At 42.6% G+C, this 23,966-nt stretch overlaps 1 protein-coding gene across 1 annotated transcript; it reads right to left on the bottom strand.

The window, feature by feature from the left end:
• Nucleotides 1–19,040: 19,040 nt before the first annotated feature.
• Nucleotides 19,041–22,915, bottom strand: LOC147902476 (pentatricopeptide repeat-containing protein At4g39530-like). Its single transcript, XM_087373514.1, has 3 exons — nucleotides 22,734–22,915; nucleotides 22,587–22,663; nucleotides 19,041–22,493 (listed from the first exon to the last, which is right to left on the bottom strand). The coding sequence occupies exons 1-3, from the start codon at nucleotides 22,813–22,815 to the stop codon at nucleotides 19,644–19,646; spliced, it is 3,009 nt and encodes a 1,002-aa protein (XP_087229640.1). The 5' UTR covers nucleotides 22,816–22,915; the 3' UTR covers nucleotides 19,041–19,643.
• Nucleotides 22,916–23,966: the final 1,051 nt, after the last annotated feature.

Here is a 23,966-nt window from a genome sequence, read left to right as displayed (position 1 = left end):
TCTCCATGCTTCTTATCGGTGCTCCGATATATATCCACAATAATACCGACACTATTAGCGATGGTTTCTAGGAACCAAAACCATGCATTGTTTGTCCCATGATGCCATTCATTTTTTCATGTGTTCTACTCCCTTGCTTTTGCTTTTAGCTCATGATCGCTCGCAACCCTTGCCTCCTCACTCTTGCCTCCTTCCTCCCCCTCCCACCTCTACTGATTTTTAGTTTAAGCTACCTCTTTCCATTGATTGCCAATAGATAAGCCTCATTTCGTCTCTCTCCTCCATTTTCCAAGCATGGCTGACATTCCCGTGTTCTATGGATGGGTTGAGGAAAATCCAAATGAGTATCTTGTGGCCTTCAAGCACCGTTGTGTTTCAACTTTCTTACTGAAGATAGATGGCTATTGGTTCTTCCCACATTTCTAGAGGGTTTGGCTCAAGTGTGGTATGAGAAGCAAGCCAAAGACATTCGCCAAAGCTGACCAAGGTTGACAGCAGCAATGATTGAGTATTTTGGTGAGCCAGAGAATGTGTACCTGCAGATGGTAAACTTGAAGTAGCCAGAAGGTGAGATAGCACATCGATATGTGGATTGAGCGACCGTGCTCCTGGACTGTGTAATTGCCACGTAGGAGGACAATGCCAGATTTTGAGCTAGAATGACTTAGCATGTGCTGGGCTACCTTATAGCAGGAGCAAGTGACAAATTCTGCCTCAAGCTTAAATGGGAGAATCCAAAAACTATGGTGCTAGCACATGAGATTGCTCAAAAGTTTGATAAAGTTCAGTCTGACCCCGCTTCAATGACCCCGCTTCAAAGAAGATGATTGTCCCTCCACAACCCCCTCAATTCTCGCAACAACCACCTGGGGGGTCCAACTCAGGGGCATACCCCCACCCCTCATAAGGGATGTATCCACCGCCTCCACCTAAAATGTATGGTCCTCCCTTAGATGCTTACCCTGAACAAGTTGTATATCCTCACCCTCCACCTGGAAGATTTCCCCATCCTCGCCCATGAGCCCCCTCCTTCCTACTCCCCTGGCCCCTCCTGCTAAAGAACCTAGAGTCAATGACCTATAGCTAAGAGAATGTGCCAATGTTGTGTGCTACGAGTGCCACCAGAAGGGTCATTACTGCACGGAATGTCCTAATATTTCAAGGGTGAATCTTCTAAGTGAATCAGGCACGGAGGATTCTGACGTTGAAATCCTAGACCTCAGGAAGAGAAGTCGTACCACCTTGGACCCCTCTCCAAACCGTGGACCGAGCCACCCCAGGAAGAAGGTGTCCTTCTCAGAGTCCTCAGATGCTGAGATGGCAGACCCACCAACAGAGAAGACTAAAAGATCTCGCAGGATTAAGTGGTTGCCCTTGGATTTTCCTATCGGCTCAGGGCAAGAAGACTATTCGATCATTCAAGACCTTGCTCATCGTTCATTGAGCATCACGCTTCCTCAACTAATAGCATTAAGCCCTAAGGTCAGATGTGAGCTACAACAAGGGCTCTCAACAAGGAAGGGCAAGAAAAAGGGAAAGGTACGAGAGGTTTCTTCTATCTCTAAAGAAATTGATCGGCACCTGCATACAGTAGATGTCATCATAGATAATTGTCGTGTCAAAAGTGTGTGTGTCGATGGGGGAGCTACATGTAATATCATGGTGCCCGTATCATAAAGAAATTGAATTTGAAATGCACAAGGTGTTTCTCCACTCGAATCAAGGTAGTAGATGGTCGATGACTCGCCACTCTGGGAGTCATTGAGGATTTGCCCATCATTGTCAATGGGTTGACCACCACCATCAATTTCTATGTGGTGGACATCGAAGATACAGGCAAGAGTTATCCAGCCATACTCGGGAGACCATGGTTGAGAAAGAGTGATGCAATCAGCTATTGGAAGATAGGACACATGTCTTTTGGTGCTTCTAAGGAGAAGATCCTGGTGCAACCAGGTGCCACGAAACCAGAAGAAGAAGAGGAGCAAGATAGTGATACTCTCTCATCCTCGGTGTCTGAATCAATGGAAGAATCAGACGGGGGGAGGAGTTCTCAGAGGAGGAAGTTTACATGATGGGGGTGTCTCCAACCCCGCCACTTGCAAAAAAGATAACAGTTAGTCCTCAACAGCTTGAATCTATGCTTTCCCCTAACCTCACTCTGAGTGAGGAAGATGAGTTCCTAGAAATGTTCAAATATTTCCCTGACCTCTTGCCAACTAGCTACCACCACCTTCGCCATGTGACTGCCATAGAACACAAGATAAAGCTAAAGCCTGATGCTAAGCTAGTGGCTTAGAAGTATTGGAGATTAGGGCCCCTATAGACCGATGCTTTGCGCTCAGAGTTGCAAAAGCTTGTAGAAGCTGGGTTTATTATTCCAGTTCACAATACTAAATGGGTTTCACTAGTGGTAGTCACCCCAAAGAAAAACAACAAGTGGTGGGTCTGCATCGATTATAAGAAACTCAATGCGGCCACCAAGAGGGACCATCATCCTCTGCCCTTTCAAGACCTCATTCTTGAGAAGGTAAGTGGTCATGAGATGTATACTTTTTGTGATGGTTACTCCGGGTTTTATCAAATCAGAATTGCTGAGGAGGATGTGCTTAAAACCACATTTGCCACACCTTGGGGGACGTTTGCATTCAAAGTAATGCCATTTGGCCTCACCAATGCTCCTGTACCTTTCAAAGATTTATGCAGATGGTGTTTGCTCCTTATTTGGGGATTTTCTTGGAGGTGTTTTTAGATGATTTCTATATATTCTCGTCACATAAGAAGCACGTCATGAAGGTTAGGTTGGCCTTCCAAAGGGTCAATGATGTGAGTGGCAGCCTCAACCCTAATAAATGCACCATTGGAGCCACTCAAGGGAGGTTACTAGGGCATATTGTTTCATCCAAGGGCATCAAGCCTAACCCCGAGAAGGTAGAAGCTATCCTCAAGCTCTCCCCGCCAACAACCAAACGTCAGGTATGCTCATTTGTCAATCTAGCAGGATACTATCACCACTTTATTGATCAATATGCTGCTTTAGGCGACCCATGACTATGCTATTAAAAGATGGGGCTGATTTCTCTTGGGATGAGGATTGTGATCATGTGTTTGTACAAATCAAGAGTGCTCTGGCTTCAAAACCCATTCTATGCAATCCTGATTGGTCAAACACTTTCTATATCAATCCTGGGTTTGGTGAGCATACTCTGGTAGGTATTCTTCTCCAGCAAGGGGAGGATCGGTTCATGTATCCCATTCGATTTGCTTCTCGACAATTGCTCAAAATTGAACCATGCTACTCTGAGGTTGACAAACATGCCTTGTTTTTGGTATTCTGCATTGAGAAATTTAAGCATTATGTGGCAATCCTAGATTCTGTAAGAAAATAATACAACGTCTGTGCTCAATAGATACGCAAGAGAGAAAACAACATAGTATGGACAATCAGCTCTTCGAAAACCCAAAGAAGGCTATCTCCAATCCAGCGTAGGAGTAGAGAAAGAAATCAAACTCCTACCCACAAATGAAGAAGTGAACAATGGCAGCCTCCCGCAACACAGAGGAGAAGAGCAAGGCAACACCCTGCTATGACAAATTGAATATGCCAAAAGCCTCAACTTGCAGTCCCTGATCAAGAGGAACAATGAAAACAATGCCAATCGAATGAAAGTCACACTCATAAATTTCATTCTATTCCACATTACTCTATTTTCTATACGGGCACAGGTATACACTGATGCTCCCAGGGCCAGCTCCTCCACTATTGCTTTCCTGTGGGATGTCCATGCAACAGACGAGCTGCTTTAACAAAAGTATCACACACGCACACACACACAACCAGGCTCTCTTCCAAACCTCGGGGGGCTCACTCATCATATGTAACCCTATCACATGAGTTCAACATAAGGATATTTTTTATTTCTAAAATTTATAGAAATAAATATACATAAGGGGCTATTTAAAATAGTTTTGGAAAAAATTTACAGATTTGTATAGAAAAGGGGTACATTTTATTAATGAGAAATTTACAGATAAGGGATTTTAAAAATAGGTCTTGAATGCATGTGATATAGAGGGTTTATACATAGTGACCCCCCCGAGTTCCGTCCACACTGTACAAGACTTTAGAAAAGGAAGTTACCCAATGCCTCGAGTACCACCAGTCACTAGTGCTATGTGCCCTTGCAAGCTCCAACAAGCTAACAGAGAAGATGGGATCTCCGTGATGAACTGGGTCTTTCATGTATTACATATAGAAACATGAAGAGGTAATCTCTAGTACGTCATATTGAATGAATCTGTGAATACATAGTTCTTGTTACTAAATGTGTCTTTCAGATCACAACTATTCGTGTTTGTTTTCAATGTTTAAATTAAATAAATCTAATTGCATTATTTCCTATACACCCCCTTAATACTAACAGTATGATTATTTAATTCTTTTAAGTCCTAAATTTAAGCAGCATGATTCATGTTTTGATGTAGGTAATGGCTTTGTGAGAAAATCCGCCCACATAAGCTCTGTTGGAGTGTGTTCCAACTCTATCTTATGTTCTTCTATCATTTCCCTTATGAAATGATATTTGAGATCAACATGCTTTGTCTTTTCTAAGTGTTTTGGATTGCTTGCTAGATATATGTAAGACAAGTTGTCACAATAATCTTTAAGGATAACTTCAGGATCATCTTCAACTCTTCAAGTAGCATTTATATCCATAGGCCTTCTTTAGTTGCTAGCGCTATAGCAACAAATTCAGCTTTAGATGATAAAGTAACTGAAACCTATTTCTTTGATTGCCATGTCACTGTTGCACCTACAAACACAAAAGTAAACCTAGCAGTAGATCTCCGAGTATCTATATTTTCACCCCCCTAATTTGAGTCAGACCAAGCAATGAGTGAGGTGAGATGACTGGGATTTGAATATGAGTGTATGTAAGCCCCATATTACGTGTGTATCTCAAATAACGAACAACACGTAAAAGAGATTTCCAATGTTTATAACATGGATTGTGCATGAAGCGAGATAAGTAATTGACACTATGGCAAATATCTAGGTGAGTACCAGTGACAAGGTAACGTAGTTTCCCAATAAGTTGTTTATATGGGAATTGTGTCATATACTATTTGTCATGGTTAGGTTGTGGAGAATCATCTACTATAAGCATAGTTTACTTGTGATTAGAATGGGTGTAGTGATAGTTTTAATATTGACTATACCAAACTCATGAAGTATTTCATCAAGAAACTTGGTTTGGTGTAATTTCAACATGCCATGAGCTCTATCACGAGTGACTTGAAGACCAAGGAAATATGTGAGGGGTCCTAGGTCCATGACAACAAAAGCAAATGCAATTTCAAACTTAGCTTGTTGAATTATTTCCAATGAATATGAGCCAATGAGTGGGATGTCATATACATATAGTGCAACAATGAGAAATGTGTGTGTGGTGTGATGAATATAAATATTAGGTTCAGAAAGGAGTCGAGAATACCTGTTTTGAAGCATCAAGTGGTTGAACTACTGAAACCAAAGTCGTGGTGATTGCTTCAAACTGTATAGTGATCGATGAAGTCGGCACACATGCTAAGGATGATCCGCATCAACAAAATATGGGGGTTGCTACATATAGATCTCTTCAGAAAGGTTGCCATGTAAGAACATCGTCTAGACATCAAGATGGTGTAGCTCTAGATCGAGCATGGTGGCAAGAGCTAGGAGTAGTCGGAAGGAGGCCGTACGAAGAGTTGGTGAGAAGGTCTCATGATAATCGAGTCCTTCAATTTGGCTAAAGCCTCGAGCAACAAGGCAAGCCTTATATCGAGCAACAAACCCATCAGGTTTAAGGTTTTTTCTTCATTTGCAAATGATAGAGTTGCGGTTAGGTGGAAGTTGAACTATGGACCAAGTTTTGTTAGAGACAAGCAAATTGAATTCAGCTTGCATGGCTATCCACCATTGTGGAGCTTCAGGACCACCAGAGTGACATTGATGGGGTCATCATTGGTGGATACATTAGATGGCTCAGAAATTGCCGAATAGGCATATTCAGTTGAAAGTGCGTGCTCGGCTAAAAGGGCATCAAGCCTTTCACTGGAATTGTAAAGGTCGCTAAGAGACCTTGTGCGTATAGAAGGTAGGGGTTTATTGGAGACCACGGGGTTAGACGGGTATGGGAGGCGTGTGACAGTGGAGATGTATCACTAGGAAGGCGTCCTTCAATGGAAGAAAGAGCTCCAGTTGGGCGCCATGGTGGCCGATCGATAACGCCCATGTGTCACGCATGCACCGTTCTGGTAGTTCGTACATGGAGTGGGGTATCACGTAAGGGTGATAGGTGGTGCGTGGGGTTAAACGTCATACGAGTTGCCCGTGCAGTTGTTTTCCTCCCGGAGTGTTCGCGCTTCAATCGCGCGTCAGATCGGTGTCTGGATCAGACTGTGCGAAGGAGTGAGGGGCTGCTTGAGGAGTTACAGGAGCACCATAGTTCTGAGGAGATGTTGGATTGGACGCAAGCTATTGTGCAGGATGAACGAGCGGAAGCTGAGGAGCTAGAGGGACAAGTAGTGCTTGTGGATTCACCAGAGGTATAGGTAGGATTGTATCGTGCGGAACCCGCCAAGAGGTAGTGGTAGAATTGGAGGTTGATGCTTTGTTGGGCGGAAGCGCCAATATTGACGAGCGATTGATTGATTGTGCAGGGGCAGATAAAAGGGAGTCTTCGTCAAAGACGATGGTTCGTGAATACAAGAAACGTCGTCCTATGGGATCATAAAGCCTAAAGCCCTTCACTCCATGAGATTCACCGTATCCGATGAATACTGTTTTCACTGTGCGATCATGGAGTTTATTGCAATGAAAGGTGGCATGTAGGCGTAAGCTGTAGAGCCAAAGATTCGCAAGGACTTGTAATCAGGTGGATTACAAAACCATAAGGTAAAGGGGACGGCTTGGATACTCCGGGTATAAACCCGATTTTGAATATAGCAAGCAGTAGATACTAGCTCTTCCTAGTAGGAGTTGGGAAGACCTGCAACTTTCAGCATACTTCATGCCGAGTTCATGAGGGTGCGATTGCGCCGTTCAGCTATTTGGTTCTGTGTTCCAAGGAGTATCAGGGATAGTTAGTCGTTGACGAATGCCTTTTTCAAAGCAGTATTCTTGAAATTGTCGTGATATGTATTCTCCACCATTTTCGGATTGTAAGGCCTTAATGGTGTACGGTAACTGATTTTCAAGTAGTTGTTGATATTTGCGAAAGGATCGTAGGACTGTGTCGGAGGTTTTGTCTTTGAGGAATGATAAAACTGTAAATCGTGTGTAGTCATCAATAAACGTGATGAAGTAGCGGGAGTTTGTGAGTGAGCGCGAAGGTAGTGAGCATAGGTCACTATGGATTAACTCTAAGGGTTTAGTTGTCTTCTGTGTAGTGCGTGTGAATTTTGAATTAGGAAGCTTCCCATATCTGCATCCTTCACACAGGGAAAGCCTATTGTTATTATGTACATTTGAAATTAGTTTCATGGTCGCATGGTTTAGGTGACCAAGTCTGTAATGCCAAAGCAGGGTATCGTATGGTTGTTCTGTATTGTGAGAGGCGTGGTTTTTTTCCTGTTTTGGGCCAAGTGTGCGACCGAGGTAGTAGAGCTGACTGATTTTGGGGAAGTTACGGTGTAAGTTCGGTCGTTGGGCAATGTATGAAAAATGTCACAGTGTGTGTGATGAAACGTTACGGACATATCGGGGCCTGTGATTTTACCTACTGAGATTAGATTACGTGCGAGTTCTGGAACGTAGTATATCTAATTTATGACGACGACATTTCCATCGGATAGCTCTATCCGAGCATTTCCAATGCCAATGGTAGACTAGGTACCATTGTTGCCGAATCTAATGTCGATAGGCTTGGAGAGGGGCTTATAGTCCGTCAAGCCAGTCGAGTCTTGAGGTTAGGTGGCATGTGGCTCCCGTATCCAGTATCCAAGTGGTGTTGGAGCTTATCGGAAGGGAATGTGAGGCAGTAAACGCTAGGTAGATGTCTTCAGCGTTGTCGACGTCAGATGTATAAGATTGTGCGTTATCTGCATCCGATGTATTGGGACTTTCAGAGTCCGAAGCGTAATTTGCAGACCTAACTTGCTTACCTTTGTTGGATTTATTAAACCAATAATCTTCTGTCTTATGCGATCGTCCGCAACTTTGACAATGGGGCTTCAGGTCGACTCGAAAGTTTGAATTGTTGCGTGTGGATTGTCGCGGCCGACTGTTTAGATTTCGAGTATTTGATCATTGTGTGCATTGAGACATTCGGGAGTAATTACATCGGTGGGACGTGTATGTGTGTTGGTTTTGTGAAGGGCGATTTGCATACATGGCCATATTTGTCTATTAATTGGATGAGGAAGATAGAGTTCCACGTATGGCGTGTTCTTGAAGTATGGCCGGTATAAGTAAGGGTATCGTTAAGTTCGCCTGATTTGTTTTGGTCGTGATGAAGGGTTGCCAGGATCGTCGTAGCGCTGCGAGTAGGCAGTGTTGTAATTTTGCCTCCATGCACAGAGTGCTCACAGGGAAAGCGTAAATCAGAAATTGTATATTCATAGAAAGGAATTACATTTTTAGATCATCACGGTGACGGTTACGAGGAGCTATGCCTCTTCACATCACCTTACGTTATTGTTAATTAGACTTTATAGGCTTATTTCCAATACTCCCCCATAAGACATAAAGTCTTTGAGTAATAGAGTATGGACTGAGTCTTATTGTGCAGCAAAAGAAATGTAGTCTAAGCTATATGCTATATATTGTTTTCACAGGTATGCTAATGCAATCATCCAGGATGAAGTACAGCATGAATCACTAGTAGCATGAACATTTTGGTCTTCATCTTCTTCTGGTGCTGCACTGCTTGATTGAACTTGAGTAAGAGCAGCTCCAAGTGAACTCCTTTTTCATTGCATTGATGTTGATAACCTTCACTCCCCCTCAATGGAATGAAAAAATCTAGGGGTGTGGTCTTCAAACGAGTTGTATTGCTTTCCTCTTGTACATCTTCATATGAGCGAGTGGCATATTCAGCATCAGCTTGCAGGTCTTGTTCAGAACATCCTTCTTGATCAGTGTTAGCCACGCTAATGGAGTTCTTACTGTTGTCTTTAGATTCGGCCTCCTCATGAATGTTGCTTACAGGAAGATCTCTGGCTTTGCATGCTGTGGTTTCTGCCCTTTTTCTGAGGAGGGAGGCGGTTCTAATCTCCCCAGGGTGCAGGAAGCACTTGAGGAGATGCAGGAGATGAAGTTCACCTTTCATCTTCACACGAGGTCGGGGAAATTTGGATGTCCTTCGCTTCATTTTCACACCAGGATGAGGAGATACATGTAGCCATGAGTCAAATTGAAGTGATTGGCGAAAGAGTTGGGCCATTATATTCTTACCACAGGAGACTCTTTTTGCAAGAACATCTGAAGGCAAGAGTTCTTTTTGTTGAATCGGATGGTGTCGATTGTTGATTGTGGGTATGCCCAACTTTTCTTTTACAATTAATTCTGCTGCTCCATAGAAGTCGATATTTTCAGGCACAGATTTCTTCAAAACCACCGTATTCTTATTTGCTTCATGGCCGGGATCCTTATCTCGAGCCTCATGGGCATTTTCTTCAATGTCCTTGTTATCTATCTGAAGGTTACGTAGGCAAGTTTTGTTCTCATACTGGTATTCATCCCATGAAACTTGACGGATTGGAGGGTCATTTCCTCCATGATCAGCATGTCTTACTGTAGCTTGCACGTTTGGGGGCCTGATCTCCCTGTTGATCGTTGAAATCCATTTCCCAGGGTGGATGAAACATTTGTGCAGGCGAATTAGATGAAGTTCAGCCTTCATCTTCACCCGTGGACGAGGAGATGTTAAGAGCCAAGGTACAAAGGGAAAGTGATTTGGAGCGTTTGAAGAAATCAACCCGTGCGAAGAAGGATGGGAGTCACAATGTCGTCGCGGATTGAATTTGGGCAGATTTTGTGCTCCGTGGATGATGTTTGTTGTAGGAACGTAAGTCTTTTGAGCATTTAATAGCTCTGCCGCTTCAGGGCCTTGGCCCGGATCTTGATTGTCGGGCTCTTGCACCCATTGTTGGGGTGCTATTTGCTTTGGTTCTGTCGTCGCAAGGTCTTTTGGTTTTGCAGCGATCAATTCTGGGTTCACTGCTTCGAGCATACTACGTAGGTCCTTGTCTGCATTGATTGGGTCGTTGCACCCTTTTTCTCCTTGTGGCTGGAGTGAAATTTGGGGCTCAGAGGGTGAGTTTGACGTCTCCTCACCTTGGCCATCGCTACGCTCAGAGGATGAGTTTGTGTCACCTTGTCGTGCGTCATGCAGATCAATTGTATCTGCGATGAAGTCTTTGGGCAGGTCAATGGTTTCTGTGCCATGAATACCCGTGCTCTCGTTTGATTCGGGCAGAGGGTCTTGCAGATTGTTTTTTGCTTCTTGATTGTCTCCCTTATGTAGAGGGGTGGAAGGGTCAGAGTTTCCTTCATCTTCGAGGTTTGTATTATCTCGAACGTGATTGAATACTTCAAAGAGGGGCAGGCATTTAAAAAATGAGCCCACACAGGCACTCCAGGAAGGAAGGCGTGATACCATGTTGTAATTTTGCCTCCATGCACAGAGTGCTCACAGGGAAAGCGTAAATCAGAAATTGTATATTCATAGAAAGGAATTACATTTTTAGATCATCATGGTGACGGTTACGAGGAGCTATGCCTCTTCACATCACCTTACGTTATTGTTAATTAGACTTTATAGGCTTATTTCCAATAGGCAGATCGCCTGGACATTACCGGGAAGGGTAAGTCAAGAGATTGTGAGATCATCTAAATTGTTGTATGAACCGAGGGACGTCATCCGTTTCGGACATATTATTCTTCATAAGCTTCTTAAGGTGAGAGACTTGAGAAGAAACGTCAGTATGTACATACGTTAATTTGAGTTGTTCCCAAATTTGACTGGCGGTAATCTCTAGTACGTCATATTGAATGAATCTGTGAATACATAGTTGTCGTTGTGAATACATAGTTGTCGCTATGAAACACTGTATCTTTCAGATCACAACTATTTGTGTTTGTTTTCAATGTTTAAATTAAATAAATCTAATTGCATTATTTCCAGTTAATGTATTATGTGAGTGAACGACGAAGAAGCATTTTTTTCTTCAGACGTCACGCATGATCCGGTAATAACAAATAGTTCGGACAAGAGTCGTGCCATGAGAGTTTCTTCGGATGTCACACATGATCCCGTTTATGATCTAATAAGAGTTCGGACAAGAGTCATGGACTGATGCCATCAGAGTTTCTTATGTAATGTTGCACCAGCAAGAAACCCGTGCCATGAGAGTTTCTTCAGATGTCATGCATGATCCTCTTTATGATCTAATAAGAGTTTGGACAAGAGTCATGGACTCATACCATCAAAGTTTCTTATGTAATGTTGCTAGCAAGAAACCCATGCTCCGCCTTACTAGTGAGTGCCAATTTATGGGCCATGGCCCACGCCCTCTATAGAAAAGTATTGCTTTTTAAAACAAGATGAATATTGTTGAATAGACATGCTTGAGAGTTTTTCTTTAGGTCATGAGTTGGTTCTGATTGGCTATGATGGTAAGTGGTGGTCATTTGTTGGCTTGTACTGAGAGTTGTAGGCGAAGTTGGCGAGGCACCCAGGTACTCAACTAGTTGGTCCTCGTGCAAATCTGTCGAAATGTTGCAAGATCTGTTCTTGTGATGTGAAAGCAATCGGGTTATCACAGTGTTTCGCAGATGCTAACATGGTCGGGTAACCCGAATGTGTTTCATCCTGTTAGTTGTGTTCCGCCATAGGAAAATGAAGCAAAATATGCATGCGAAATTTTGAGGGAGATGTTTGAAACAATCATACATCAAAATGCCTGAACTGGAAGAGATTTGAGGAAGTTGTGCAACGTAATTGTTTGCGAAAGTGAAGGAGGGCTCGATGTTGTCACATGGCCAAGGGTTATGCGAAGGTATTTAGTATGCATGCGGACTTGCTGAAATTTCACCATGGAAAATACATAGCAACAACTTGAAAGTATGTTCTTGAAGTAATCGTGTAATGCAACCGAGCACGTTTGTGCTGTTTGGGTAGTTTCAAATGGACTAAGTATCCCACTATACCTCATGTACACTCTTCCATGGGCCTAACGTCTGTGAGTGAATGTATCAAGGTCACGGTTAACGAGTACATTATCATAGATGTGCTTGTGCAAACCCTTCTTTGAAATAGTAATGTATGGTCTTGTTTGAAGGGTGAACCAACAAGCAAAGATAAAGAAAAAGTGTTATTCAATGTAGTATCTATTTCTTTGAAAGGATTCGAATTCCCTTGATAAGGATTTCTTGTCCCATTGAAAGGCCTAGTTGGATCTCCTCGAATCTTGGGATTCTGAGTCACATACTCACTTGAGAAAGAAGCAGAAGGTGTTTCCCATTCGATATGTAATAATTCATATCCAAATCCTCAGACGGTGGGGTATTTTGGTCCCAATAATCAAGAGTCGAAGGATTTGCATCCTCATGTTTGAGGGTTGGGAACTGGAAAGTGCAAAACCCTTCAAGGATTTTTCTTCCTTGTGGGAGTTTGAGAGGTACCAGAAAGATCACTTGTCTATTGAATCAAGGAGGTATTTCGAGTGCTCATTTGGGAGATAAGCTTGAAAATCACTTGAATGTGAATCTGTAGCACATTGGTGATAATCAAAATAAACTAGAAATCTTGTGACTGCCACCCATGAGTACAAGACCTCCTACCCTAAGGAGGATTCGAAACTGCATGTTCTTTAACCCAAATTTTGAATCAATCGTGTGTACCATTTCACCGTCAAAGCTCTACTCCTTACTCCTTACCTTTCTCCTTCCAACTACCCCATCTTCCTCTATGGAAGATCTCAAATCTGTTTCTATCAATTAGAAGTTCCTTGATAATGATTCCTAGTCCTAGTGGAAGCCCTACTTTGATCTCATTACATAAAGAGAAAAGGCAATGATCATGGAAGGACATTGTACCTACATTTACAAACTGAGGAAGTGTTTGTGTCCTTCATACGATTTGGCGTAGAATGCACACTTGCATTTCACAGCTATTGAGCAAGAAATTGCACAGGTCCTGTCAAAAAATTGTAGCATGTACCTCATTTTGTTGTGGTCCCATACTAGGTGCTACGTTCCATGTGTACGGAGAATGGAGGAGACCTCGGGGAAACTACGAGGGCAACTATGAATTGTAGGTGAAATTGTAGCAGGCAATACCTCTAACCATTGCACACAGGCCCTACAATGAAACCGGAGCTGTTGATGATGAAATGTCCTGAGGGCTTGTGGTCCAACAAGAAGTTGCAGATAGGCACAAAAGCACAAGTGTAGCAATCCATGAAGGGGCAATGTAAGGCCACTATCTCCTCCGCATAAGGTCTACGTACCTTGTATGACATATTCTAATAGTCATTGTTTCTTAGCAAAGGAGGAGCATTATGACTAGAAGGCATGAAATCCCTCGATATCAACACTATACAAGTTATTGTACGTGCATGTTCGACATTACTGGAGAGTTCTATGATTGATTGTGGACTATGATAGTTTGATGTAAATAGCTTTGCAGTGTTCTTGGTGACTTGTTCCAAGCAACGTATGTAGTGGTCATGGAAGAGAAAGACTTGTCTAGGTATATGACATTGGTAGATGATTCTCATTGTATATACACTAGAAGTGGTTCTACTTCTGTATTTGCAATAGGGCTTAGGATGCTTCCGAGAGGCTTTCAAGTTGAAGTACTTGTGGTGAAAGGGTTTCTTGTTAAATGTTTATTGTTTTGTGGCATCATACTCATGTCAAAACGACTAATGTGAAAAGGAGAGAGTAGTCTAACCATTACACAAATTTTGTTCATGTTTTTACTTATGAGCACATCGTGTTGGTCCAAACATGGTCGATTGTGGATCCATAGATTGTTGTAGGTATGGTCACGATTTGTTAGAAATTGTGATGAGACATGAAGTCTTGTAGTTTTTCCATGCTTGTGGATAGTCTATGTTGAGGTGTCCTTCTATGTACATAAGAGTCATGCATGTAATGAGTTGGATCATATTAAGTAGGGCTTGAATCAAAGTTGTTGTTCTGGTGGTTGATGATTTGTACAAATTAAGGGGATAACGATTTTTTCATGCTCTGTCATTTGAAATATGGAGTGTAAACAGTCATAGCCTTGTGAGAAACTTCGTTGTTGGTAGTCTAGGAGGTCGACATTGTCCTTAGGCCTCACATATTATGAAAAATATGTACAAATCTTAAAATCTTGCATAATTTTCAAGGTATGTATCTTATATTTTGTGAGAGCGAGAACATGAAACCCTTGCATATTTGAAATTTTTAAGGAAATCCATGCATATTATATATGGACCTTGTCCCCACATACCCTGGATTTTGGACGAGGGTAGTAACTTATTACACATTGAGTTGGTGCCCCAGGTAGCACTTGCACCAAGAGCATCAACGTGAATGTTTTTCATGTTCCTATGTCCTAGGAAAGGAATAGGTAGAATTGGTTTTGTGGATGTAGCCTTTTCTAGAGCATGATGTCTTCTACAATGATCCTTTATTGGGAGTTCAAGGTCTGAAGAGAATCATAGTAAGTATCGTTGGGCATCAAACTTTGCTTGTATTGCTGCAAATCATGTATTGTGATCTTCTTGCTTTGGATATTCATTTCCATTGCTAGGTAGAATCTATCCTTGCTCATAGAAGATATGGTATTGTCAGAGCTTAAACCCATAATGGACTTACTGCTGGCAGAGATGGGCAGTTATGTAGAGATTTTAGCACGCATTGCATGGTTACCAGTTTCAATAGTATCCAAGTGGGGATTGTACATATCATGCCAAGTTGGAAACTAATAAGTGATTGTGTGTTCCATGCTACGAAATGGAAAGTATAGCATGCATAGTTCTCTGTAGTGGTTTTCGAGGACTTTTGATATGTTGTAATTGTTGAATCGTATAATTCTACCTTGCTTTCTTGAGTGCTTTTGTTTGGTGAGAATCGTGCTCTGGCTAGCTACAGTTGCTAGACATACACGTTCAAAGTCACTTCTATAGTAAAGGTACCTGGTAGCAATGGCCCATCAAATAAGACGTTGATACTATGGGTCCATTTCTTGAAGTTGTGATTGTCTTTTAAGTAGCACTGTATTTTCACCAGGGGCACTCATGTTAATGTAGTAGAATTTCCTACTTGCGCTCCTTAGAGGGAGCAATAGGCATAGATAATCATCTTGTTATGCATTGATGAGTTGTGTGTTAAGTATATTATTCCTACCCTTTCTTATGCTCTTGTTTATAGGTGCATTGGTTTGTTGGCTTGATATCAAAGCATTTCAGGTGATGTAGTTTGTCTCTTTATCATTCTTGGTCATGTATGATGTGCAATATGATGATGCTCCATGAAGGTTGAGGAAACATTGAATGTTCGTGTTTGCTTGCTATAGTTTGGATATCATGGGTTGAAGTTGTTGGTGTACAGGTCCTTTGGCTCCCTCCTCAAGAAGATTGTCAGCTAGGTGATGCCACTTTGTAGCATAGTTACGTACTCATCATTAGATATCTCGATGTTTTGGAAGAATGCATCAAAATCAAGCATCAACATAGATGGTCCCATCAACAAGTTAGAAATGTATTTGAGTTTTGGCTTATATGATCTTAAATCTATAGAGCTTGGAAGACATCCAAAATTTGAGTCCTTACCATAGGTGGCCGTGGAAATCCAAACCAATGTTTACATGTTCGAACATCTTTCTTTGGCAGTTTGAGGAGTGATAAGTCAGTTGTGATGTACTTATCAATGAACGATTCTATGAGGTGATTTTCTTTTGAACTGTAAGTCAATGATCCTATACTTAATAACAAACCAGGGTCATGTTTGTTGCTCCCATTTTGGAACTTGGTGACAAAGAAGAGTCAACAATCGAGTGCAATATAGAGGTATATTGTTTCAACAAACATTTCATAGCTTGGAATTTGTGGACGTAATATCTAGTTGTTATTATCAGGTCTAAGCATATCATCTCGCAAACATCTTTCTATGTGCATGGATGAGAAGTGTGATTTTGTGTCTTGCAGCACAGACAAGAATTAAAGTAGGGGCTGCCATAGTCTCTCTGTAGCGGTCGAGAATGTCACAAAAAAAGTAGATAGCCCAATTTTTCATACCATTGCAAACAAATCCTTCTTTATACATTGTTGGTAATCTATAGATGTATGTAAGCATGAGAAGTCATGATACCCAATTTTAGATTGTAGGAGTTTCTCGATGTTTGTGTGAATCAATGCATCTAGCATCATACATCTCAATTGTCCTTTGCAAATTCATACCCATATTGATGAAAGAACTTGTTGGCCTAGAACATTGATTGTCTTGAAAAACAAATTTTCTATGCAAATTGCCTAGCCTTGTTGGTCAAATTCACTTCACAATCTTTTAGAAACTTGTGGGTTCGAGAATGTCGTATGCATGTGGGTGTCTGTAAAATAGTGTCAAGAATGCTAGCTCCTCGTAGCACTTGTCTTTAAATATGTTTAATTTTGGGAAGCCTTCCAGCAGAGTGATGACAACAGGTTTATCTTGAAGTTAACAACTTTGGCTTGTGTATAGAACATGTACTAGAGTATCTATTTGAATGTCCTTTTCCAAATGGGAAGAATCTTCTAGTCCAAGGCTACTAATATCAACTTCAGTGCTCTATTACAAGATCGATATGTGGGCCATCCAAATTTCAGTGGTGTTTGGAAAAGTTCATGCATTTTTCACATCATTGTAGTTGGACGAATGAGCCCACTTATGTAGTTGTGTGTGGTTGATTACGACCAACACTATTGCATTGTCTAAAAGGAACCATGGCAACACACATTGTGCTCTATTAGTATCTTTTAATACATTTAAACACTCCCATGCAAACCATTTTTCCCTTTGCATACTAGCTCTCAAATTTGCACAAATGTTATTCTTATTTCCACTAGTCATTCCTCGACTTTGTTTAGCATAGATGTGTGTTTCGTTTTTGTTTCTAGACCCATGTTGTTCAAGTAAAACTTTGGTGTTTGGTTCCTTCTTACTTGGCTGAACAGCTCGAGCAAATGCAGCACTATTCGACGTTGTCTCACTTAGCACAACTCCTTGATTCTGGAATATGAGTTTGGTGGTTGGATTTAATTTGCGAAGCATGGCATAGAATGATAAATAATTGTATGGGAACCTTATGAGAATCTTGCACCTCCTTATTGTAGAAGGCTAGAGTATCTATCACCGATCTCTTCCTCTTTCATAGCCCCTCAAGGAGATTCGCATAGTCAATGGTTTGGACTCTGGTTTATTTAGTCGTGGTGCCACAGGACCTACTTGGCATGCTTCCTCTCAAGTGAAGGACAGTCTCGGTGTTGGTATAAAAAGGTGTTGCCCTTATTCTGTAAATCTTGTTGTTGCAGATGTCTTGCAAGGAGTATCACCCATGAGAGTGTTGCTCATGATAATGTAATGTGGCCACGGTTGTAGGAATAATGGGTAAACTATGTAGCACCTCAACGAGTTGTGCCTCTTGCTCTTTTGTCAAAGCGGTGTAACCACTTTTCTTGGCAAGCAGTGGCAATGAAAATAGTCATTTAAGAATGACCTTGCCCTCTAGTGGATGAGCCCAGCTTCATAGCTTGCAACAAGCCTACTTCATTCCAAGAGCATTCCAAGAGACCAAAGTGAACGTTATTGTAAAAATAAAGGCACTTCAACCCAGTCGTGGAGGGTCATTGTTTTCTTGGGTGTAGCCATTTTTGGTGAGGTTCAGATAATTTTTTGTATATTGGTATCTTGCATGACCCATAACTTATGCATTGCTCAACGGAATTCGATAAAATTTATCTTTAAGTTGTAGTACGCATTTCAAACTTGAACATATAAAAAATTTATGGAACACCGATTTGGAATGAGACCATTAAAGCATTACCAGTGCTCTATTGCATATGAAGCATGCTTCCTGAAGACTGTAGGATATAGCAATTTATTCAAAACATCAAAATTTTATTATGTATATACATGCAACCAAGTAATCATTCAAAAGTACACTACGTGAGCTGCTTCTCAATCTAAGGACACACCAGGAATAAACCTCTCCCCAAAAGGTGAACATGTGAAAGGAATGCAAAGATGGTGAACATAACTTGTCTCCAGAGAAAATGCATGTTCTCATGGCCGGCGAAGAGATGGAGTTATGATTACGAATAGCGGGCAGCTAACTTGAAACCTTTAAAGATCTATCCGCTACACTTTCTTTTACGTGCTGTTTTTCTCAGGATTGTCCAAGAAAATTGTAGGAACGAACCCGGGCTCAGAGCTGAAAGGCAAAGGCTGGTGTTAGAGGCTAGGAGGCAACTTACGAGCGAGGAAACGATAGCCAATACGGCCTACATGGATTAGCTATACAAACCTATATGGAGGCCACAGAAAGGAGGAAAGGCAAGGGGTAATAGAAGGAGGGTGGGAGGCTGGACAAACTAAGCGGAAGGGGCCAGGGAGCGGGCCATACAAGGATTAAAGACTCAATAGGCTTTCATACTCCCATATGACAGAGAGGGGACAAATACTACGGGAAACTCGGAGGGAAGGGGCAGGTAGTTGCCGGGAACTATACGGGATCATATAGTGTTGTATGTCATGTACGAGCTTCAGTGTAGCAGAATTACCATGAAACATTGTTCCCCCTTAGAAAACTAGAAAGTTGGAACGCCCAGAACGTTTACCAAGCTCAGACCTCCAAGGAACGCCATTACGGGCCGTTGCGGCGTTCCGAGAGCGCATTCCAAAAACACGTTCTCTAGCATTCCAATCTTTTCTTGTATTTTGCATATTTATACGTTCTCTAATATACAGCATTCTACAGGGATGGCCGCCTCTAATTGTATTTTACTTATTTCCATGGATTTTTGTGTGTGTTAAAAGTTTAAAGCTGAAATGGAAGGCTTAGAGCTGTTTTCATATTTCGATATATTTCCTTGTGTGTCATATCACATGGCGTTCCCATTCACCATCCCAAAACATTTCCATTTGGGCATCAGATGTTCCAGGAACGTTCCACTTCCCTGATGACTATGCCGTATTATGGCAGAAGAGAGATGGGGGCTGGGCAAGGAAGAGTAAGCTTAGGGAAGGCTGAGAGGAAGGGGCTGGATGAGAGTGGAGGGACGAGTAGGCAGGGGGGGGCGAGGAGCAGCAAGACCAGTGGGATATAATTTGAGCAATCCGGGTAGTCCCACAAGTACATTTCCTTTCCTTGAAGGACACTAACAACATACTTCTTCATCCTTGATGTGAGTGTCGTTACTACACGAAAGTCATCACAAATGTATGGGAATTTGCTTGATGAAAATATCTTGTGACACAATGCGTATCTGAGAACTATCATTCCTCACATTTTGAGGAAAAGGTCTTCTAGCTTTACTTTATGTCCTTGCATTGGGGATGCGTTGTATCCCCCACCACAAAGGGCATGCACAATTTCATCGACTTCAGTCCACCACTGTCCAGGGTTCTTTCATGCCTCTTGTCTCACTCTCCTTTCCTCGACCTCCTTTTGGGCCTCTTGCATGTGAGCATCTGCATATATGTTAGACATTAAGATATAAGTTGAGGCATCCTTTTCATCCAATTGCACTGCATGTTCAAATGCATGCCTTCCAAGCTCCACATTACCCCACTTTTGACAAGCACCCAATAAAGTATGCCACATTGCAAGATCAGGTTGCAAAGGCATCTTTTCCACCATCGCCAATGCCTCATCTAATCGGCCTGCACGGCCAAGGAGATCAACAATGCAAGTGTGGTGCTCAATAGTTGGAGAGATGCCATCGTCTCTGCTCATGGCCTCAAAGTACTTCTGGCCCTTATCCAATAGACCAGCATGACTGCAGACATTAAGAACAATAAGGAGTGTGACCCTGTTTGGCTTTATGCCTTCTACTCTCATTCTCTCAAGCATACAGAAAACCATTTCAGTTTCTCCTAGCTGGGCATATCCTGCGATGAGTGCATTCCAAGAGACTGTATCTCTGGCAGAAAGCTCATCAAACAATTCCTGTGCTTTTGCAGGCCAGCCACATTTAACATACATATCGACCAAGGTGCTACTGATTAAAGGTTCTCTTTCTAACCCATTTCTGGCAATCTCAGCATGTATTTCTTCTCCCTTGTCTATGGCTCCTATGTTGCCACAAGCCTTCAAGCTAGAAACAAAAGTGACAGCATCCGGGGAGACACCCTCTAGCTGCATTTGTTCAAAACACCTCAGAGCTTCCTCACCAAACTCATGTTCAGCATACCCTGCAATTAGTGCATTCCATGAGACGACAGTTCGAACCGGAAGCTTGTCAAACACTTGCCGTGCTTTCACAAGTGACCCACATTTGGCATACATATCAACCAAGGTATTGCCAATAAAAGGATCTCTTTCAAAACCCTTTCTGCAAATCTCAGCATGTATTTCTCGGCCCTTGTCTATGGCTCCTATGCTGCCACAAGCTTTCAAACTGCAAACAAATGTGACAGCATCTGGAGGAACACCCTCCACTTTCATCTGTTCAAAACAGTTCAGAGCTTCCTCACCAGTCCCGTATTCGGAATATCCCGTGACTAGTGTACTCCACAAGACAACATCTCGAACTGGAAGCTTGTCAAACACTTCCTGTGCTTTTGCAAGCAAGCCACATTTGGCATACATATCTATCAAACTGCTGCCAACAAAAGGATCTCTTTCCAATCCCTGTCTGTCCATCTCGGCATGTATTTCTTGGCCCTTGTCTATGGCTCCCACACTGCCACAAGCTTTCAAGCCACTAACAAAGGTCACAGCATCTGCAGACACACCCTCGAGTTTCATCTGTTCAAAACAATTCAGCCCTTCCTCACCCAGCCCATGTTCAGCATAGCCTGCAATTAGTGCATTCCATGAGACAACATCTCGAACTAGAAGCTTGTCAAACACTTCCCGTGCTTTTGCAAGTGAGCCACATTTAGCATACATATCAACCAAGGTGTTGCCAACAAAAGGATCCCTTTCCAACCCCCTTCTGGAAATTTCAGTGTGTATGTCTTGGCCCTTCTCAATAGCTCCTACACTGCCACAGGCTTTCAAGCTGCCAAAATACGTGACAGAATTAGGAGACAAACCCTGCACTTGCATCTGCTCAAAACAATTCAGCGCTTCCTCACCAAGCCCGTGTTCGGAGTATCCTGAGATGAGTGCATTCCATGAGACGACATTACGAGCGGAAAGCTTGTCAATCACCTCACGTGCTTTTGCAAGCATGCCACACTTGGCATACATATCAACCAAAGTGCTGCCAATAAAAGAATCCCTTTCCAACCCCTTTCTGGCAATCTCCCCATGTATGTCTTGGCCCTTGTCTATGGCTCTTACGCTGACACAAGCTTTCAAACTGCAGATATACGTGACAGCATTTGGAGAGACACCCTCCAGTTGCATCCGTTGGAAACAATCCAGTGCTTCCTCCGCAAGCCCATGTTGGACATACCCTGTAATTAGTGCATTCCAGGAGACTACATCTCGTACTGCAAGCTTGTCAAACACTTCCTGTGCTTTTGCAAGCAAGCTGCATTTGGCATACATATCGACCAAGGTGTTGCCAAGAAAAGGATCACTTTCTAAACCCTTTCTAGCGATCTCATCATGTAATTCTTGGCCCCTTTCCCCATCTTTTAGCCGAGCACAAGCCTTAAGAAGGGCCACAAGGGTGTACTTGCTAGAATATACACCATCCTCTTGCATTTTCTGGTAGAGGTTGAGGGCCTGCTGTGGTTCCCCAAATTCGATATAACCCCTGATAAGATAAGTCCAAGAATACTCTTTCAGATCAACCAACCTGTTGAACACTTGCAAGGCATCGCACATACTTCCACACTCCACCAGCATTGGAACAAGGTGGTTGCCAAGAGAGCTATGAGCTTCCAGCCCACTTTTGCTAATATAGACCAACAAGCGCTTGCCGTACGCCAGATTTTTCTCTTTTCTGCATTTCTGCAGGACGCATATAATGTTGTCAACCGAAGGCAGCTGGGATATTCCTTCCAAAGACGTGAGTGCCTCCTCCAAGCCCAGCCTCTCCCAGCCGCGATTGTCATGGAGTTCTTGTTCTTTAGATGTGTCCACCTGTACTTCAGAACTTACGCTGGCCTTGCAATTGTTGAGGCTCTCCAAGACAAGGTCCTCACAGTTCGACCGGACCATGCCAGTGGAAGATTTGGCCCCATGGCTTGTGGACTCCTTTTTCTCAAACATGTATCTAACCCAGCCTGGATTGTACAAATCGTTTATCCATAGAGGCTCCTTGGTAGTTTTATGCTTAAAATATGGAGCCCTTACGGTTGCCTGCTAAAACTCACAAGAAACTCGTCAGACTAGCCAACATGACCAAGTATTTCTACAGCTTTGCCTTTGCAAATCAGTTTGTCGAACCCTTACTTTGTTCTTCCTATTGTCCCACCACTCGGAGGGGTCCGTGAAAGACTCTTGCCATAAGCGCTCTGTCCTTAAGCTACCTGCGAAGCATGACCACGATGAGACCGATTGCCAGAACTGAAGCGTGCTTGAGACTCAAATTTGAAGTACCTGAGCTAGAATCTTTTGAGAGACTTCGATTCGGGAAACTCGAGTCATGATTGACTATAAATGGAGCTTCTGGGGAAGCCATGGCAGGGGCGGTATCCAGGTTGGAGGAGCTCGTTCAATGTTGGGTCCTTGGAGCCTCAGCCTCACTGCCACTACCACTGCCTGGTCCTGGTCCTGCCACAGCCTCACTGCCACTGCCACTGCCACTGCCACTGCCTGGTCCTGGTCCAATGACAATGACAATTACAAGGATATCTCTATCATTAGCCTTTTTTTGTGTCAATTAGGGCCTATTCCCAGGTTATCGTTTTTTTTTTTTAAATAACCATGCCGACTTGTATTAAGAGGAGGGATGGTCAGTCCCAAAAGTAAGACCATATACAAAAATGGGCCAACTCAAGGGGCAAGCGCCCGTGGCCTACCTTGCATAAGCAGTAGGAGCCTACCCTTAAGCCTAAGACCTATCTCCACGAGCATATCTCCTACTAGGGAGTCCTTGGCCATCAACCCCCCCAGATCCCGCAGGTTCTCCTTGCAGTCACTAATCAGCATAGGAAACCTAAGCACCCACAACCTCGACTCTCGAAAGATCAACCGATTTCTCACTGACCAGATAGCCATGAGTCGGGCAGCTCGCAACAAATGCCAACATCTGGCCAAAGTTGACGGGAGACAGACCGTTTCCCCCAACAAAGCCAAACACAAATCCAGCCATTAAACCTATCAAGCAGATCGACCTCCCTAATGTCATCCACAGCTCACCGACCAAAGGGCATCAGTTTGTCTCGTGGCATCAGCTCGCGGACCAAATTAATTTGTTTGGGTCATTTCAGTTAATTTTTTTTTTCGCTAGTCTGTTTCCACAATACACCAAAGAAGGAAAGATTTCTTTAAAAATAATGAACTGCATAGCAATGAATTGTGGAATTCAGTTATATAATTTAATTACAGTAAGCTTTAAAGAAAGTGAAGATAAAGATTGATCGTTTGTACGATCATCTGATTGAACAATAGACCGAAAACGAAAGTTTTTATTTTCCAAAAAGAACTGCATAGCAATGAATTATGAAAGTTTAATGTAGTATAGTTAAAGTAGAAAGCGTGAAAAGTCACCGAAATTATTGATATCGAGTCAATGTATTTGTAAAAAGTATATGAGATGGTGTAACAAAAATGTAGGCTCGATTCGAGCCCTCTCAAAAATGCAATCAAATAATTTTCCTCCACTTCAAG

This window comes from Dipteris shenzhenensis, chromosome 4 (assembly GCF_047967505.1).
Source record: "Dipteris shenzhenensis isolate YYH24624 ecotype China chromosome 4, Dip_SZ_1.0, whole genome shotgun sequence".
NCBI classification, from domain to species: domain Eukaryota; kingdom Viridiplantae; phylum Streptophyta; class Polypodiopsida; order Gleicheniales; family Dipteridaceae; genus Dipteris; species Dipteris shenzhenensis.
Note: the sequence above shows the minus strand (reverse complement) of the source record. Positions and strands in the feature narration are given on the sequence as shown.

What these genes read in the sequence shown, in the direction of transcription:
- LOC147902476 (XM_087373514.1), bottom strand. Translation starts at nt 22,815, where the DNA reads ATGGCTTCCCCAGAAGCTCCATTTATAGTCAATCATGACTCGAGTTTC. An exon ending in CTCAAAAGATTCTAGCTCAG is followed by an intron (nt 22,664 to 22,733) that starts GTACTTCAAATT and finishes CATGCTTCGCAG; the next exon opens with GTAGCTTAAGGACAGAGCGC. An exon ending in GGGACAATAGGAAGAACAAA is followed by an intron (nt 22,494 to 22,586) that starts GTAAGGGTTCGA and finishes GAGTTTTAGCAG; the next exon opens with GCAACCGTAAGGGCTCCATA.